The sequence below is a fragment of the Eurytemora carolleeae genome, unplaced genomic scaffold, assembly GCF_000591075.1.
Source record: "Eurytemora carolleeae unplaced genomic scaffold, Eaff_2.0 scaffold41, whole genome shotgun sequence".
Taxonomy (NCBI): Eukaryota; Metazoa; Arthropoda; class Copepoda; order Calanoida; family Temoridae; genus Eurytemora; species Eurytemora carolleeae.
Window position 1 is genome coordinate 1 of NW_019396234.1, and position 17,923 is coordinate 17,923.

The window sequence follows — 17,923 nt, forward strand, 5'->3', positions numbered from 1 at the left end:
TCTTTGACCTAGACCAGCCAAAGGTTTGAAGGGTACTTACTCACTCTACTTTAAAGCTTACAGTCCCTTTAAACAAAATTGTGACGCTGGAAACTGACACTTTTATATTTTTTTTATGGCTGTTTAATTGTACCAAATATATAAAAATATAAAAGTATTATCCAAACTAATGAAAGAATATAATATTTAAACTAGGCGATCCTTTTAAATTTGTAAACATTTTTTTCAGGACTGAACAAAAATATTTTTGATTTTGCCCACCTGGACCTGGAACTGTTTTGAGAACAGAGGAGGGATTGTTCTTGTCTCCTCCTGGTACCATCAGGACACAGTACAGGACGGATATTCTCAGATAACTGAATTAAGTCAGGAGCTGAACTTGACATTCTTTATATGAAACCTTAATCTTCTCCTAGCTTCAAGATTCTCCAACATTTTTGGAAAAATTAGTTTTCAGCAGAAAAGAAATAGTCGCCATTTTGACAGAAAACATTTTTCCTGTAAAAAGATTAAAGAAATGAGTCTGTGATACAAACACAACGACATTGAGTTGGATTAAGAAACTAGAAAATCAGAGTTTGTCAATTCCTTTTCCTCAAAATCCATTTTTAAGTGGAGTGGTGCGGGTGTGTTTGCATAAAACTTGTCATTTTCTCCAGAATGTTGTTGTGTTATTTGTTGGAAAAATATTCTTTTATTTCTAGTGGAACCTTAATATTAATTCAATCCTTAAGAGGGAGTAATTTTGTAATTTTTATCAAGCTGGTGTCGTCTTATGGTTGTCTTAGGGTCGTATTAGGGTCGTCTTAGGGTCGTCTTATGGACGCACAGTTTTACTGGAAATGCAAAACAAACTAACTTTTTCCTTATTTTTCAAAAGACTTTATTCAATCTAAAATGATTCAGAATTTAAAACTATCGATTTCAATTAACGTTTTAAAATATTNAAAGAAAACATTTGATCAAATTTATAATTATGATTTTGAATTTTAAATTTAGAATAAAGGTTTAGAAATTATGCTTTCTTCTCTGAATAGACACCGCAAAAATGTAAAATTCTAATTAAAAAGTATTGAAACATTATTTTAAATGATATATGTGTTCGCTTTAATTAGTAATGGATTTTTTTGCTTTATTAAATTTACTTTATTTCTGATATATTGCTAAACCATCGGGTTTTTATATTTTTTAAAAACCTTCAACTACCATAAAATATCTTAAAATGCAAAATGGAAGGATACATGCATACGTTCCGACCCTCAAGGGATTAACTATACATAAGTTCCGACCCTCAAGGGATTAACTATACATAAGTTCCATTAAAGTTTGCACCTTTGGCTTGGTTGGTTCACTGCGAACGCCACTGGTTGGTGGTTTCTATCGAACATCGGAAACAGCAACTGATTCATGGTTTCACTGTGGCTAATCCTTTACCACCTTTTTAATTTTGCAAACCCTCCCTTTAATAAAAAACTAATTTTTTCCTCATATCACGAAAATTTAGCTATTTGTAGCTTTTGGAAATAGAAGGAACAGAGATATTAACAGAATTTAACACTTTTTAATCTTGAAAACGAAGTTATCTTTCACATTATTGTTCAGATTAAGATTTTAAAGGTACCGTTGTGAATCAGGGGGTATTGGAGGATCACCTTCATTGGTTATGGCTTTTTACAGATGCCATACATTAAAAAAAGGAGTACTAGGATTTCTTCCAAGCTCTTTAGATTGTAATAAGGAATATATAGTTAAGCTGTCTCACAGTTATTGGTTCTTCTTTACTAAACAAATAATAATAATAATATGTTTTATTCAATACACAAAAAGGACGATGAAGAGAAATTGGACAAAAAAACATTAGGCTTCGGACGAAATACTTTTGTTGTTGGGTTCCAGTTGTCTGACTGCCTCCAAGGAGAGCGGACCTTTCCTATGCAGTCCCAGAATTCATTTCTTTTTATTTTCAAAATTAGCCGAAGTATGATTGAAGGATGGACAATCAAGAAAAATGAAGAACAAGAAATATAAAAATCTGAAAATATTTCCATCTGATATCACATAAATATTTAAAAATATTGTAAAATTTAATTAAATAAATATTAAAGTTAAAATTGTTGTTGTGTTCGAACTATACAAAATTAGTTTTTAAAGAAATTTCGAAAGAGTTGTATATTATAGAACCTTGTAAAACTTTAAAAGAATCTCAAGATATTATTGATAAAATCTCAAAAAAACATGGTAGAATAATCAACAGGAACTTATTACTTGTCTAAAACTCTAATTTTCTAATCCTTATATCTTTGCACCATGATATTTCAAATTATAAAGTCTGCTATATAGAAAAACCAATGAAAAAATTAGCATCACCAGGTTGCAAAGAAATAGGGATCAGAAAATTATATATTTTGATAAGTGTTAAGTTCCCTTAATCCCTTAATCCCTAAAAAATATAAAATAAAACTTTGATAGAATCCCACGAATCTATAAAAATACTAGAATCTTGAACAGAATGATAGAAACAGCTCCAAAGATCTATCAATGCATTAGGAACTTCTACTATGAATTAATTTAAGAACTGTAAATATATCATTTTGTTACACATATAGAGAAAAAAAAATAATACAACAATGAAAACACAGTAATGTTATTAGGGTACGATCTAAAGATATTCTTTTTTCAGAAACATATTTTTTTTTTATAAGATATAGATATAGATATAACCATACTGATGAGTCCTAATAGGACGAAACACTGTGTCTATGGATAGATATAGATATAGATATAGATAATAAGTTTCATTAAAAATGATTCTTTGTAATTTTAAGTAAAGTTAATTTGAGAAAAAAATGAAAAAACAAAACTGAATCTTCGATCTTCTTCAGAAAATTAAAAATCACAGAGGTAAGCATTTTGGGCACAAGATTTACAACTATTTTTCTATGTGTAATAAATCCACATTTTAAATAGATTGTATAATTTTTCAATGAAAATAATACTTTGATTTTAGCAACACACTTTTTATATATGGATCATAATTTAGTTATGAAAGAAAAAATAAGAAAGACTGATAGTTAAGATCTGGTTTGAGAGGCTGCATTGAGAATACTGAATCCCATGAGGGGAGACTCAACACAAACTGTTCTCCGCTTCCTTAGTTCTTCTTCTTCCAACCTGAACCTTATTTCTCAAACCTGAACCTGATTTATCCAACCTGAACCTGATTTATTCAACCTGAACCTGATTTATCAAACCTGAACCTGATTTATCCAACCTGAACCTGATTTATCAAACATGAACCTGAACACTCCGAGGACGGGTTTCTCAAACTTTGAGCTATTGAAGTTTAACTGTAAGCTTTACCAAAGGTTTTCCCGTTCAATAAAGAAACCTTTCCTTTTCTGTTTAAAAATTATCCAATAAAAGATAATCAAGTACTAAAAAAATAATAAGTTTAAATTGTAAAAAATGGAGTCGGAATCAGCATTTAAGATATTGCTTTGTGTTCATAAAAACAATATTCATAAAGTTGTGCTCTTCATTTATTAGTTGGAATCTGGGTCTAACAGAGAAACCAGTTCTTTCTTCAAAGTTCAGATTTTCTAATCCATATATATTTGCAACCCGATGTGGTAGATATTTGATATTTTAAACTTTGAATTCAATTAGATCAAATAGTCTAAGTTTGATATATCCAACATGGATTACATCATGTTGCAAAGAGTTTAGTTCCTTTAAAAACATTTTGATGAGAGTACTGAGCTCGATGTATAAGTGCATTTCATAAAATAGTTTAATATTGACCTAAATTGGTTCTAACGTAATCCACACTGCTTTCACCCTATCTGCTGCTTAACTTGTTTTGAATTTAGTTTTGAACCTTGATCTTGTGAACTGTTGTTAACCCTAAACATTGAGTTCTCCGTTGTAAAGTCGTCTTTGACTTAGATTTTCTCTCGGAGACAAAACCAAACCAAACTTAACCTTTTAGATAGACGCAACTTCACGTGAAGCAACACAGTTCAAAAAGTTAAACAAAAGAATAATAAACAAATAGTGATTTACATTTAAAATCAATTGCCATTTTATTTCCGAAGTTAAAAACGTCATTTTAGTTTTATAAAACACAGAGAAAACGAAAGGCGTCGAACGATCGAGGGAAGGGCAAATTACAAGCAAAACTTAAGTCTATCAGATAGGGTTAATGAATCATACAACTTACCACTTACAAGAGTTTATGGATTGATAGCTTACTAAAGAGAAATGTTTGAATCTATATAGATATATATATTTCTGTATTTTATACAAAAAATTGTTCTATACATGAGGTTTCATGTCTTGCAGGAATCTTCAGTAATAAATATTGCTACGCGGCATATCATACCGGGTTACCCCCAAAGAGATAAGACTTCAGAGACAACTAAACGGATTTATTAAGTCTTGCATCTTACATTCCAGGTTCCTTGCATCTGTAAACTGTTTTTTTACTTTACAAAATCATTCATTATGATATTATATGTAGACAATATTAAAGACAATACTTCAATTTGAATCTTCGCTAAAGATTTTAGGTCTTCATTAAAGTAACCCTGTATATAAATGTCTGAATGTAATGGAAGAAAAAACTTTATAGAACATTAAAGATATGAAATATTAATAATTAATGGATAAATTCTAGGCATGTGAATAAAAATACCTTTCTTTGAAAATATAATTAGTTTACAAGACAATTAGGTCTCTGAGTATAATTGATAATATCCGAACTCAAACTGACGTAAATATATTTCAGTCCTCATCAACACATCCGCTGGTAGGAACCCTGTTCTTCCTTACTCCAGGAGCATAACCTGCTTTTTCATAGTTTAGACAATCCTGATATTGGTTACTATAGACAACCCTGTTCTTGTTTACTCCAGACAACCCTGTTCTTGTTTACTCCAGACAACCCTGTTCTTGTTTTCTCCTGACAACTCCGTTCTTGTTTTCTCCAGACAACTCTGATCTTGTTTACTCCAGACAACTCTGATCTTGTTTGCTCCATACAACCCTGTTCTTATTTACTCCAGACAATCCTGTCCTTGTTTACTCCAGACAACTCTGATCTTGTTTGCTCCAGACAACCCTGATCTTGTTTACTCCAGACAACTCTGATCTTGTTTACTCCAGACACTCTGTTCTTGTTTTATCCAGACCACTCTGATCTTGTTTACTCCAGACACTCTGTTCTTGTTTTCTCCAGACAACTCTGTTCTTGTTTACTTCAGACAATCTTGTTTTTCTTTACTCCATTCAACTCTGCTCTTGGTTACTCAAGAAAATCCTGTTCTTTCTTACTAAAAAATGCCACTATTCTGAAGTATCCCTGTTCTTTCTCACTAAAAAATACCACTATTCTGAAGTATCCCTGTTCTTGTTAATTAAATATACCCCTATTCTGAAGTAACCCTGCTCTTGTTTCTTCAAGAAAAATAATTTGGTTTTGGTAGATTTTTGACAGCAACTCCCACCCAAACCCCTTCCTTCCTTTCAATACAAATTATAAAACACTAATAGATTAAGGAAATACACTTGATGCAACCATAGCTCCCCCAGTTAAGACCCACAAAAACTCTACCCATACCATAATTATCGAAAATTTATCATAATTACTCATTTATGATACAACTTATTATTGAGCCGGGTTTATATTTTTAATCTTTCAAAGTTATATATATTTTAGTCTTATCTATAATTTAAATAATCATTTTAACTTCAGAGCTGGGTTCTACAAATAAATTGAGCAAAGCAGAATACTTGAAAGATTGATAAATGCGTGGTTTAAAACCAGGAAGTACTCAAACATAATTTATTTCAAATCAGAAAATAATGTTTAAACTGAATCCTTCATTTCCTTTACTTCAATATAATGTTTCTCTTCTCTAACTCTTTCTTTTTATTAAATTTTGTCCATCTTACATTTGTAAAACCATTTTACATCTTTGTGCCTATTTCCAAATTGTAAACTTCATTTTAATTCGTCCGCGCCTAACCAACAAAATATCGCTTCCTTCCCTTTCCCTCCTTTTACACTTTACTTACCTCTACACTCAAATTCTCTTTTTACCTCTCTTTCCTCCACTCAATTTTCTTTTTACCTCTCTTTCCTCCACTCAATTTTCTTTTTCTTTCCCTTTTCTCATACTCTAGTTATCGTTTAAGTTATCTTTTTAAAGGGACCGTTCACTTGTTTCGATAATTTCAGGTACCATACCTTTGCGCTCGAATTCTGAACGAAAAATCGACTTTTTCTCTGGCCACAGTTGTCTTTGAAAAGTAAGACAGAGAATAGGCTGTTTAGTTTACCCTTAAATTACCCAAATAAGTGAACGGTCTCTTTAAATTTTTACTTTTTAATTCATTCCTGTGTTTTCATTTAATTTTTTCCCACTTCTTTGTGCTTCAACATTCTCTCTGCCTCTTCTTATTAATTACGTCTTCTCTGTAACTCTTCCTTATAACTCTTATTTAAATAATTCTTCTCTATAACTCCCAATTACAATCTTCTCTATAACTCTCAATTACACTCTTCTCTCTAACTCTCAATTACACTCTTTTCTCTAACTCTCAATTACACTCTTCTCTCAATTTACTACTTCTCTTTTTTTGAATAGTTGCCTTTCTTAAAATCTGTCTCTTCTCTAATTGTCTTTTATACCTTTCCCCTTAGTACTTTTTGTGCGACTCCCGCATTTCTTCCTTCAGTCTCCCGTTGTGTCAAATATGATAAAAATATCCTGATTCTATATTTTAATTGAGGAAGGAAGAATGATGGACCGGAAACCAGGTCGTGTGCACTATAACAGTATAATCTAACCAATACAATATTTTTACACAATCATCGTTTAAATACTTAATCACTCAATCTACCAAAATGTGCAAAAATAAATTTTCAAAAATGTTTTTTTTTTCTTTATTCTGTAATCTTAAACCGCTAATTTAGTCGTCTTAAAGGGACTGTAAACGTAATTACAAACTCCATACAAAGATGGCCATGTCCGATTTACATCGGTACCCTTGATCAACAATATTTTTTGTCGTTTTTCTTAATTTAAAAGTGTTTAATTCTGATAATTGCTATATTTGTTTCTGCAATAGAAATACTAGATTTATTCTGTAGATATAGAATACAAGATTTATTCTGTAGATATAGAATACTAGATTTATTCTGTAGATATAGAATACTAGATTTATTCTGTAGATATAGAATATAAGATTTATGCTGTAGATATAGAATACTAGATTTATTCTGTAGATATAGAATACAAGATTTATTCTGTAGATATAAAATGTAAGATTTATTCTGTAGATGTAAATTGTAAGATTTATTCTGTAGATATAAATTGTAAGATTTATTCTGTAGATATAGAATACAGGGTTTATTCTGTAGATATAGAATATAAGATTTATTAATCTAGAATTAGCTTAGTATTGACAGTATTTTGCCTAGCGAGAAACATTGTATCTTGTAGAAAATATATTTCCAACTCATTCTCTTCTCCGACTCTTCCCTCTGATATTTTTTTATTTTTTATTTTTTTTACTACATCCTTCTCCGTTCTGTCCTATTTACCTTCCTCTCCCCGAATCTTATTTCACATTATGTTCTGCTATATTTCCTTTTTCTCGTTTATCCGTTCAATAGCTGAAGAAGTAATTGAACCAACCGTAGCTAGTTCAACTTATTCTACCGATTCAGCAAATTCTAAACTCTGATGGATCACATTTTCTTCCAAAAATATGTTGTACCTTAAGGGTGAGTAACTTTTCCTTCCATTAAATAAAGAGGATACGTTCTCCATCGACTCTATCTATTTTACCAAGAGATGACAATTTTTGAGTAAGCGGAACTAATCAAAGTTAAATAGTTCAGTCGAGTTGAATTCTTTATTTTCACTCTCATCGTTTCTTAAGTGTTCGAGAGACACAAAATTCAACTCATTTTAACGGAGTGAAATAAGTTTCAGACTTTTAAAAGGTTGTTAGCTCCATCAATGAGAGCAGAGATTATAAGAACACTTAAATACTGAAATTATCTCCGGTTTGATCCAGTATACCTTAGTAAACTCCACTTTACTCCAGTATCTGTCCAGGAAGGTTGAGTATTGAGGATATCGCCCGCCCAACTTTTTGAGCAAACGTAACGGAGATGGGAGGGACGGTTCTCACCTGGTTCCCACGAGGGTGAGACGAGTTTAGAACAGATCATCTTTACCCTCTGAACTGTTGGGTTCGGAGCTAAACTGACTCCAGATATACAATATACTGAGATGATGAGAGTTTTATCTTGTTTCATCCTAATCTTTACTCTCTATATTCACAGCACAAATGCAAACACGAGTAATAAAAAAGACATTTTCCAAGATATTCTAGTGTATTTTTCAAATCCATTTAATTCCTTAAAAGAGGATGTGTTAAACCTTCTCTCCGGGTATGGAAAAGAGACGAGGGAGCCCAAGTTTACCCTTAGTTCTCAAATAAACCCTGAGTATGATCCTGTGAGTTTTGCAGATATTGGTGACGCCTCGACATATTCTACTCCTTATTCTGCAAAGTTTCAACACAAGCCTCATCCTTACAGAGTTATCCCACCTCCTCTAAAGGTTTCACAGCTAAAATCTAAACCCTACTCCATCGATCATGGTTCTCAAATTAAACCTCTAGCATCTATAAAATATCCAACCCCTAACAAACAGAAACAAAATGCAATGAATCCTGTTCCTGTTCCGTCTTCCTCTCAGGACTCCAGTTTAACTATGAGACCTGCTCCTTTCACAAAAAGCTTTAATTCACATGTTCGACCTACAGCCTATTCAATGGACTCTAGTTCAGAAATGGGACCTACTCTTTACTCTGTGGACTCCAGTTCACCAATGGGACCTACACCCTACTCAATGTTTTCTAGTTCACAAATGGGACCTACATCTTACTCCATTGACTCTAGTTCACAAATCGGACCTACATCTTACTCCATAGACTCTAGTTCACAAATGGGACCTACATCTTACTCCATAGACTCTAGTTCACAAATGGGACCTATATCTTACTCAATAGACTTTAGTTCACAAATTGGACCTACACCCAACTCCATTGACTCTAGTTCACAAATGGTACCTACATCTAGCACCATGGACTCTAGTTCACAAATGGGACCTACACTCTACACTATGGACTATAGTTCACAAATGGTACTTACACCCTACACCATGGTCTCTAGTTCGCAAATGCGACCTTCTACCAGTTCTATGGAATCCAGTTCACAAATGGGGCCTATAATCTACTCCATGGACTCTAACTCACAAATGGGACCTACAGCCAACACTATGGGACCTATACCATACTCTACGGACTCTAGTTCCCAAACAGGACCTATGTCTAAATCAACGGACTCTAGTTCACAGATGGGACCTGTATTCTACCCTATGGACTCAAGTTCAAATAAACATGTTAAACAAATGGAACCTGAAACTCTCATCATGAACAATACTTCACAAAAAGGAAAACAATCCTACTCACCTTTTTCACCTTCGGAGGAAATGGGACTTAAAGCTTCAATGAAGGACCAGAATTCAGAAATTCGACCTACCTCTTCCATCACACAGATTGCTCCTACAGCACCTAAAAAGTTCCTTGAACTTCAACCTGACTCCATCTATCCAGGTTTACAAAATGATAATGCTCTAACTCAAAAAACAACATCTCTCCAATCCGTCCTTGAACCTCTGCATGCAGAATCAGTCTTTCAAGTTTTCCAAGATGAATCTCCAGCAGGTGCTGAGCATGCAGATATGGAGAGAGATATTCTTGGCAAACCCCTTTCAAGTTCTCCCAGGCTCATGCTGAACCAGAGTTCGGTAGAAGATCATACTGAACCTGATCCTTTTTCTCCACAATCCATCCTACCAACCCCTATCCAGGTATAAAGATTCTAAACAAAACTGGAGATATATTTATATTTTTATACTAAATATTAAAATAAAGGAAAAGTCATCTCCATTTCTTTTAACGTAAAACTTTTTTCACGTGCTTTTATAAATTCAATATTTTATTGTTGAAATTTAAATTTTGTCAGTCTAAGTTTAATTTTTCTATTAATTTAATCTATTAAATTATTCATTTCTAAAATATTTTATACATTTAAGGAATCTCTTGAGCAGAAGAGGTATACGTTCAGATTATTAGATGATCATGAAACTACGACAAGTATACCAAGATTTTCCTACAGATTCATAAACCAACAGTCCATGGATAAAGATCCGATCAGGGAGTATAAAAAATCTGGTTTGGATGAGAAATATCCTGTAATTGATCCGATCGTGGAGAGCGGAACCTTGGGTACGGATGAGAAGTATCCAGAACTAGATCCGATAACGGAGAACGGAACCTCTGCTTCGGATGAGAAGTATCCAGAACTAGATCCAATAACGGAGAACGGAAACTCTGGTCCGAATGAGAAGTATCCAGAACTAGATCCGATGACAGAGAACGGAACCTCTGGTTTGGATGAGATGTATCCAGAACTATATCGGTTCTCCGACTTGGATGAGTTGATGGAGAAGGCGAGGAGGAGACGAGTTACTCCGTATACCCAGGAATACAGGCATCAGTACAGGGACAAGTACAGTAACTGGTATTATTACAGGGAAAATCCATCATACATTGTTAGACATTAAAGTTAAAGGTTGTTAATAATTTGAAGAAAACTGATTACTCTCCACAAACTCTATCCCCCCATATCTTTGCAACCTGGTGGTGTTAACCTTTTATACTTCGAACTAATTGGCTATAAGACCTAGCAGAATTTTAATATCTACCACATTAGGTTGCAACGTTAGAAAATTAGAGTTTGTGGCGAGTAATCAGTTCTTTTAGATACTCTTGGCATTTTATGAAAATCCGATTGTCTTTGACATTATTGTAGATTAACAAAAATTCATTTAATCTTTTTAATTTCTTGCAAAAATCTATATATGGTGTCTTGATGAAGACGAGGTTACTGAACCCTTTCCTGTCAACCTGAAACCTATCCTGTAAACCTGAACCCTATCCTGTCAACCTGAACCCTATCCTGTAAACCTGAATCATATCCTGTAAACCTGAACCCTATCCTGTAAACCTGAACCCTATCCTGTAAACCTGAACCCTATCCTGTAAACCTGAACCCTATCCTGTAAACCTGAACCCTATCCTGTAAACCTTAACATCATGAGGAGATCGACAAGAATCTAAGACCTTACAGATTATTCTAAGCTAAATCTAAATTTAACTCAACCTAAAAATACATAGTGTATTCCCACTGTGACTAAACAAGTTAAATTATGGCTGAAATTGGATTCAGGGTTTGCTGATACATTCTTAAAAGCTAAAGTAACAGCCTCTCTAAAACATGGCTGAGCTCTTTAGCATTGATGACTAGTTACTATTATCTTCCGCAGGCAAAACCGCAATAAATAAGCAAACATTGAAAATCTGCAGACAAGCTAGAAATGCTAACGTTAACTATATGTTAAAAATAAAATTTATAAGAGTAAATTCTGATTTGTATTTATAAAGCTCGGGACATAATATAATCAATAAAGGGTTGAACCTTCTCGATAAAGAGAAAATTTCTTTCTAAAAACTGTACAGCACTGCAAACCAAAATAACAGTGCTATACTTATTGGTAATTTTATGAAATCTTTGTGTAATTAAAGGGAGTGTTCACGAAAAATAAAAGAGGGTATTGGCTTACGGGGAGAAATAAGCGCTAACTGTTTCGTCTATTAGGAGAAAATTGTTAAAAATGACTCATGCTGATTTGTTTGGAATTTAATTGATTTGTTTACGATCCGAGTTGAATGTTGCAAATTTCTGAATTTTTATGGTTTGAGTCATTTTAAACAATTTTCTCCTTATAGACGCAACAGATAGAATTAAGATTAGTAGCGATCAAAAGGGCTTATTTTTTGCCGTTTGCCTGTAAATTTTCATTTTTCGCGACCACTCCCTTTAATCTTGATGCAACGGTTATTTTTAGATATAATAAGCTTCTTTTTAAAGCAGAATTACAGGGGCGGAAAGTTCCAAACATTGCTTATCTTCCAAATGTGACGCTGAGTGTCAGGTTTGGGCACAATATTATGATAACTGTTCTAGTAACTCTTTCTGTGCCAAGTGCAATTTTCAATTAAATAAACTGTTTCCAAAATAGTATTAAGCACGACGAGAACTACAAATAAGACTTTTTGCTTTATTTCTAAAATTCAAACTGTGAGCGTCCTTTATTTTCAATTGATACCCGTACAATCTTCGAAACAATTCAAGGTTTTCCATTTTCGTACAAATCACGAATGTGAATCTTGGTTGCGTTTTGAAATATAAACCAATTTCCGTAACAATCCTTTACTTGAGAATATGCAACAGTTCAGAACATGAATCACTGAAAATATTTAAATTTTCCAAAATGTTCTAAAATTTGTTTCCACATTATACTTTTAAATTTCGACAATAAAGATGATTTTAAATAAAAATTTTCCCGCATTTTAGAAATTAATTCATAATTGTATGAACAATGTAATATTAATATTAGAAATTTAAATTATAAGCTAGTCGTTATATTTTGAAATTTTAGAACACAATATGTTTTTCAAATTTTTGGTGTTTCATTATTTAAATATTACGAAACACTGGTTTTCCTACCGAATTGTGTAAATGCTTAAAAAGTAAAATTTATTCAAATCGTAAAATGTCTTAAAATCGCGATATGTTCCAAAACAATTAGCATTTGTTTTAAAAATTTGACATGTTCTAAAATGAAATCAATAATCATCAAAATTGAAATTTATTTATTTGAAGGGGTTTAATATTCATATTGTTGTTAAAAAATGTAGTCTTAACTATTCTAAATTTAAGCATGCAGACGCTTTTTTTACTTCTCGACGTAAATTTAAAAATACTAGAAATTCAAGGCGATTCGCGCACTTCTTTCTAGGCTTTTAGGGCGCTTCGCGCCCATCTTCTATTTAAATTGTGAACATGTTCTTTTTGTTTACATTTTAAAACAAAGAAGAAAAACATTTTGCGGATTTAAAATTTTTTTTTTTTTACAAAATTGAAAACCTTTAAAACACATTTTTTAAAAATTTTTATCATTCATAAACCTTCCCTGTGGTCACGTGATGTCCCACAAAAAATTTGGGCCCGATCGGTTCAGCCGTTTTGACGTTTATTGGATACAAACAAACAAACAGACAAACAAACAAACAGACAGACAAGCCAAATTTATATATAGATGAACAGTAAAAAAAGATAACATTGCGCAATTGATATCAATTCAATTCCAATATTTGCAAATAGACCAACCAGCTTAGTTTAATGTGCTCCGAGGTTGCAAATAGACCAACCAGCTTAGTTTAATGTGCTCCGAGGTTGGAACAAATTGATAAAATCCACATTGCTTCAGTTGACAGAGATTTTCACATTTCTTGCTTTGCAACTTTCTTTTTTATCATGGTCCAAATACTTAATTATAGACCAGACATTGTAAAACTTTATAGACATTTTCAGGTATAAACCAAACTTTGATTTAATCTATTCCTGACAGCATAAAATCAGGTAACTTACAAAATTGTTTTGAGTTTTAGGGTTATATTGAACACCTTTGAACAGATTCTTGTAATTTTGTTGGTGTCTTTTTATTTGCAGGTAGGCTGATCAGTTCCATCCCCAAGAGATAAAGAGCATTTATGAAGAGGAGGGTTGACTTAATCCGATAATGTTTAATCATGTTGTCCTAATATCCAACAGACTCTAAAATATCTTAAAAAATAAAAAGGCAGCTGCCGACAAAATTTTAATTTTAGAAATATTTACGGAGAGTTTCATACATTATTGTTTTTATTTCGTTAGTTATAATTTTCATACATTTTCATACATTTCTTTTTTTTCATATAATTTTCTATACATTATCATTTTCATACATTATCATTTTTATGCATTATCATTTTCATTAATATCATTTTCTTTAATTTAGTGTACAAAGAATATTTCATCACATTTTACTTAATACCAATAATGACAATATTTTCAAAAAATAGATTTTCAAATTAGTTTTCAGTTTTTATTTGCTCTAGATCTAGTCAAAAGTATATCTGATATCAATGCAATTCAAATATTTGCAAATAGAATTGTAAAAAGTTCGGAGAAGAGAGAGAAGTTTTTCACTTTTTTCCAATTACGCCTTCTCTATATAAAATTTTTATGTTTTTTTATCTTTATAAATTTTATTTTGTTTCATCCAGTTTAGATATTTAGAATTTATAACACCCCACTGCACTGTGGATTAGGGTAAATTTGAATTCAACCTGAACCGAACCCCTTGTACCGGCCTTGGTGACGCGTGCTAGTATCGGCCCGACCCTATACTATGCCGGTTCGGTTTCTACTTTGATGGCCCACCCAGACTTTTTACAGTACCCGGCCTATCATAGGCCTATTTGTGTTATCCGAGGTCGGAAAAAAATTACAGATAAAAAACTTATACTTGAACTTCTTCTCTGATAAGGCCGAGAGGGAAGTAGTTTTTTATGTTTTTTTTTAAATTTGTTAAATTTTTTTTAATTATTTATAAATTGAAGTGCCAGCGTACTTTAAGTGAGTATCCAATATAATGGAGATAAAATCAATATTCTGATGAAACCCAGTTGCGGATTTCTTTCACAAAAGAGAAAAACTGATTGATAAAACATACCCAGGTATTTTGAAAAATAAATTATTTGTACAATTAAAACCCATCTCTCTTATTTTATTCGTCACTGGCGAATAAAACTAAAAACTCTGGCTATAAAATCAACTTCGGACGTTAAAAGAAGAAAATATAAACCAACCATTCATAATCCTCTAACTTTAATCCTTTAACTCTCTTTTAAATTTACTTTTCTAGAATCCTCCTTATAAAACGAGATTTGACATGTACATGGTACATACTTGTATGAATGCATGGGCCGGGAACATTGATCTAATTGTTCTGTCCTTGAACCAACAACTCTGACTTTCGATCACATTAAAAATAAAAAAATAAAAAACACACTTTTTTCTCTTTTTAAATTTTGGTCGGAGTGATAAATCTTTGATATTTCAAACTATAATTATGTTTATTAAATAGTCTAAGTTTTAAATAACAAAGGTTTATACCATCAGGTTGCAAAGATTGGGGAGTAGAAAATTTAGGTTTGTGGCGAGTTTTCAAATTTGTAATGTAAATGTCAAAGTCAAGGTCAGTGAAAATAGCTTAGAAATTTATTTGAAAAATGCGCATTTAATAATCTGTCAAAACTATTGTTTGTCTGTTTATAAATTATAATTGGTTCTAGAGACACTGCAGTGAAAGCTCATGCAAAATTGATGTCCCTTCACTACAATCCTTCAGTTTACTCCAGAACCTTCCTACTCAGGGTCTCTCATGATTAATCAACCCGGAGCAAATAACCTCCTCAAACGGAACCAAGTTAATTTCACCGAAATATCATTAATTGAATCTTCAAAATTTGTAAAAACAACTGAATCACCGGAGTTAGTAATTACTGAAGCTGAAGATTCCTTGGATTTCTCTAGTATACGCGAATTTTCTAGTTCTGAATGTGATCAAGGATTTATTTCAAGCTCTCTCTCCGACCCACGGAGCTTGTCTAATCCGAATATGGCGCAGAATAATCAGATTCAAGATCTTATCCGATCTCTGGGTAAACTATCCCGTGAGCTGGAGTACCTGGTGGAAAAGACCAAGGAGAACCTGGGATTAGTTGAACGTCTGAGAGAGACCGGATCCGAATCCGTGACTTCTCAAAGTAGGATCGGAGAGCTAGGAAAAGGATTCGGAGGACCTGATAACGATTTTATCCGACATTTTACTCATAATTCTCCAGTTCGTCTCAATGTTGGTGGGAAGGTATTCCCTAGCACATGGAAATTACTCTCACAGATCCCGGAGACAAGGTTGAGTAAACTAGCAGAGTCTAAAGATCTAGAAGAAGCATTATTGCTCTGTGATGGATACAATTCAACGAGGAACGAGTTTCTTTTCAACAAGCGGAGCAAGAACTTTGCTGATATTCTTGAGTTTTATAGAACCGGTAAATTACATATCAGTGAGGACTGTTGTGTGATTGCATTTACAGAGGATATGGTTTACTGGGAAATACCTCGAACCTATTTACAATCCTGCTGTTTTAAACGTGTGACTGACTACAAGGATCAGATGGAGTGGGATGAAGGAGCTGATGATCCAACCAAAGCTGCTGAAACCTTTCCTCCGGGAAGAAGAGGAACGATTCAAAAACGTTTGTGGGATTTGTTTGAGAAACCGCATTCTTCAGTAGGCGCTCGTATCATTGGTCTGGTTTCTCTGATCTGTATAGTTCTCTCAACAGTTATCTTAACTCTGAACACGCTCCCGTATTTCCAGGAAAATGAAGATCAGTTCTTGGGAGATTTCTGGGTTTTCACAATCATAGAGATGGTTTATATGCTCTGGTTCACTCTAGAGTTCTTTATCCGATTAATCTCGTGTCCGAGTAAACGTGAATTCTTCCAGAAAGTGATGAACTGGGTTGATATTCTCGCGATAATCCCGTATTTTATCACAATTATTCTCTACCTAGTTGAGCTAAATGGAGAAGAGGTGGATGAAGATGCGGAGAATGCAAGTGATGTCAGAAGAATTGCGCAATTTTTCAGATTACTCAGAATTGTGAAAACTATGCGAATAATTCGTATATTTAAACTTGCTAAACACTCAACTGGACTCCAGGCCTTGGGACTCACATTCCGGTCCAACTATCAGGAGCTCGGACTTCTCATTCTTTTTCTTGGTATGGGAGCAATCATGTTCTCCTCGCTAGTCTACGTGTTCGAAGACGACAATAAGTCATCTAAAATGGGAACCATGTTGGACGCTTATTGGTGGGCTTTAATCACCATGACGACAGTAGGATATGGAGATGTGGTTCCGATATCTTTTGCCGGGAAACTAGTTGGTTGTTTTTGTGCTATTTTCGGGGTTCTAGTAATTGGACTACCAATTCCCATCATTGGGTCATCCTTCAATAATTTCTATTTAAGAGAGAAGAGGAAGGAAAAGAAACTATTACAGATAGATGAGGAGAAAAGCACTTCCTAAACACTTTAGAAACACTAGAAAATTATCCAATTTCAGATTTACTTAAAGAGCTAAAACTTAAAACTATTGATGGTAAGACTGCAATAAATTATAATGTTTTGCTGATAGTTTAATACATAATAAATATTTATACAGAAAATTTAAATCATATAATTTTTTTACTATTATATTCATTTGGTATGTAAATAAAGAAAGGAATTGAGTCTTTGCCACAAACTCAAATTTTCGAATCCCTTTATCTTTTCAACCTTATGGTGCAAACCTTTGGTATTTCAAACTTAGACTATTTGATCTAACAGAAATCACAGTTTAAAATATCATAGGTCCATGACAGTGGGTTGCAAAGATATATGATTAGAAAATCTGAGTTTGTGGCAAAGAATCAATTCCTTTATAATGTCTGAATAAGTGACAGATACATCTATATTTACAATAAATATATATATATATCTATATCCATAGACACAGTGTTTCCTCCTATAAGGACTCATCAGTATAGCTCAATTCGTCAGTTTTTGATTTTGCAGTTAGTGGGTCTTGAATCACGAATCCTTGGATTATGGATCAAACACGCTAACCACTGTTCCATCAAACCCTGATGATTGGGTAATGAAATAGGGACCAGAGAGCTCAACCAACTCATTTTAAGATGAGGACCTTGCATAATGCTGATTAGTACACCCCTTCATTATCACAGAGTGCTCAAGTTTAGGGGACTTAACGAGCATATATAT

At 33.1% G+C, this 17,923-nt stretch overlaps 2 protein-coding genes across 2 annotated transcripts; both read left to right on the forward strand.

Annotated features, from left to right (window-relative positions):
• The first annotated feature begins 8,255 nt into the window (after window positions 1–8,255).
• LOC111698907 (uncharacterized) lies at window positions 8,256–11,624 on the forward strand. The gene is made up of 2 exons (XM_023469378.1): window positions 8,256–9,950; window positions 10,176–11,624. Exons 1-2 carry the CDS (start codon window positions 8,304–8,306, stop codon window positions 10,704–10,706), a joined length of 2,178 nt encoding a protein of 725 aa, XP_023325146.1. The 5' UTR covers window positions 8,256–8,303; the 3' UTR covers window positions 10,707–11,624.
• A 4,086-nt stretch (window positions 11,625–15,710) lies between these two features.
• Window positions 15,711–17,189, forward strand: LOC111698842 (potassium voltage-gated channel protein Shab). The gene has a single exon (XM_023469294.1). The coding sequence runs from the start codon at window positions 15,711–15,713 to the stop codon at window positions 17,187–17,189; it is 1,479 nt and encodes a 492-aa protein (XP_023325062.1).
• Window positions 17,190–17,923: the final 734 nt, after the last annotated feature.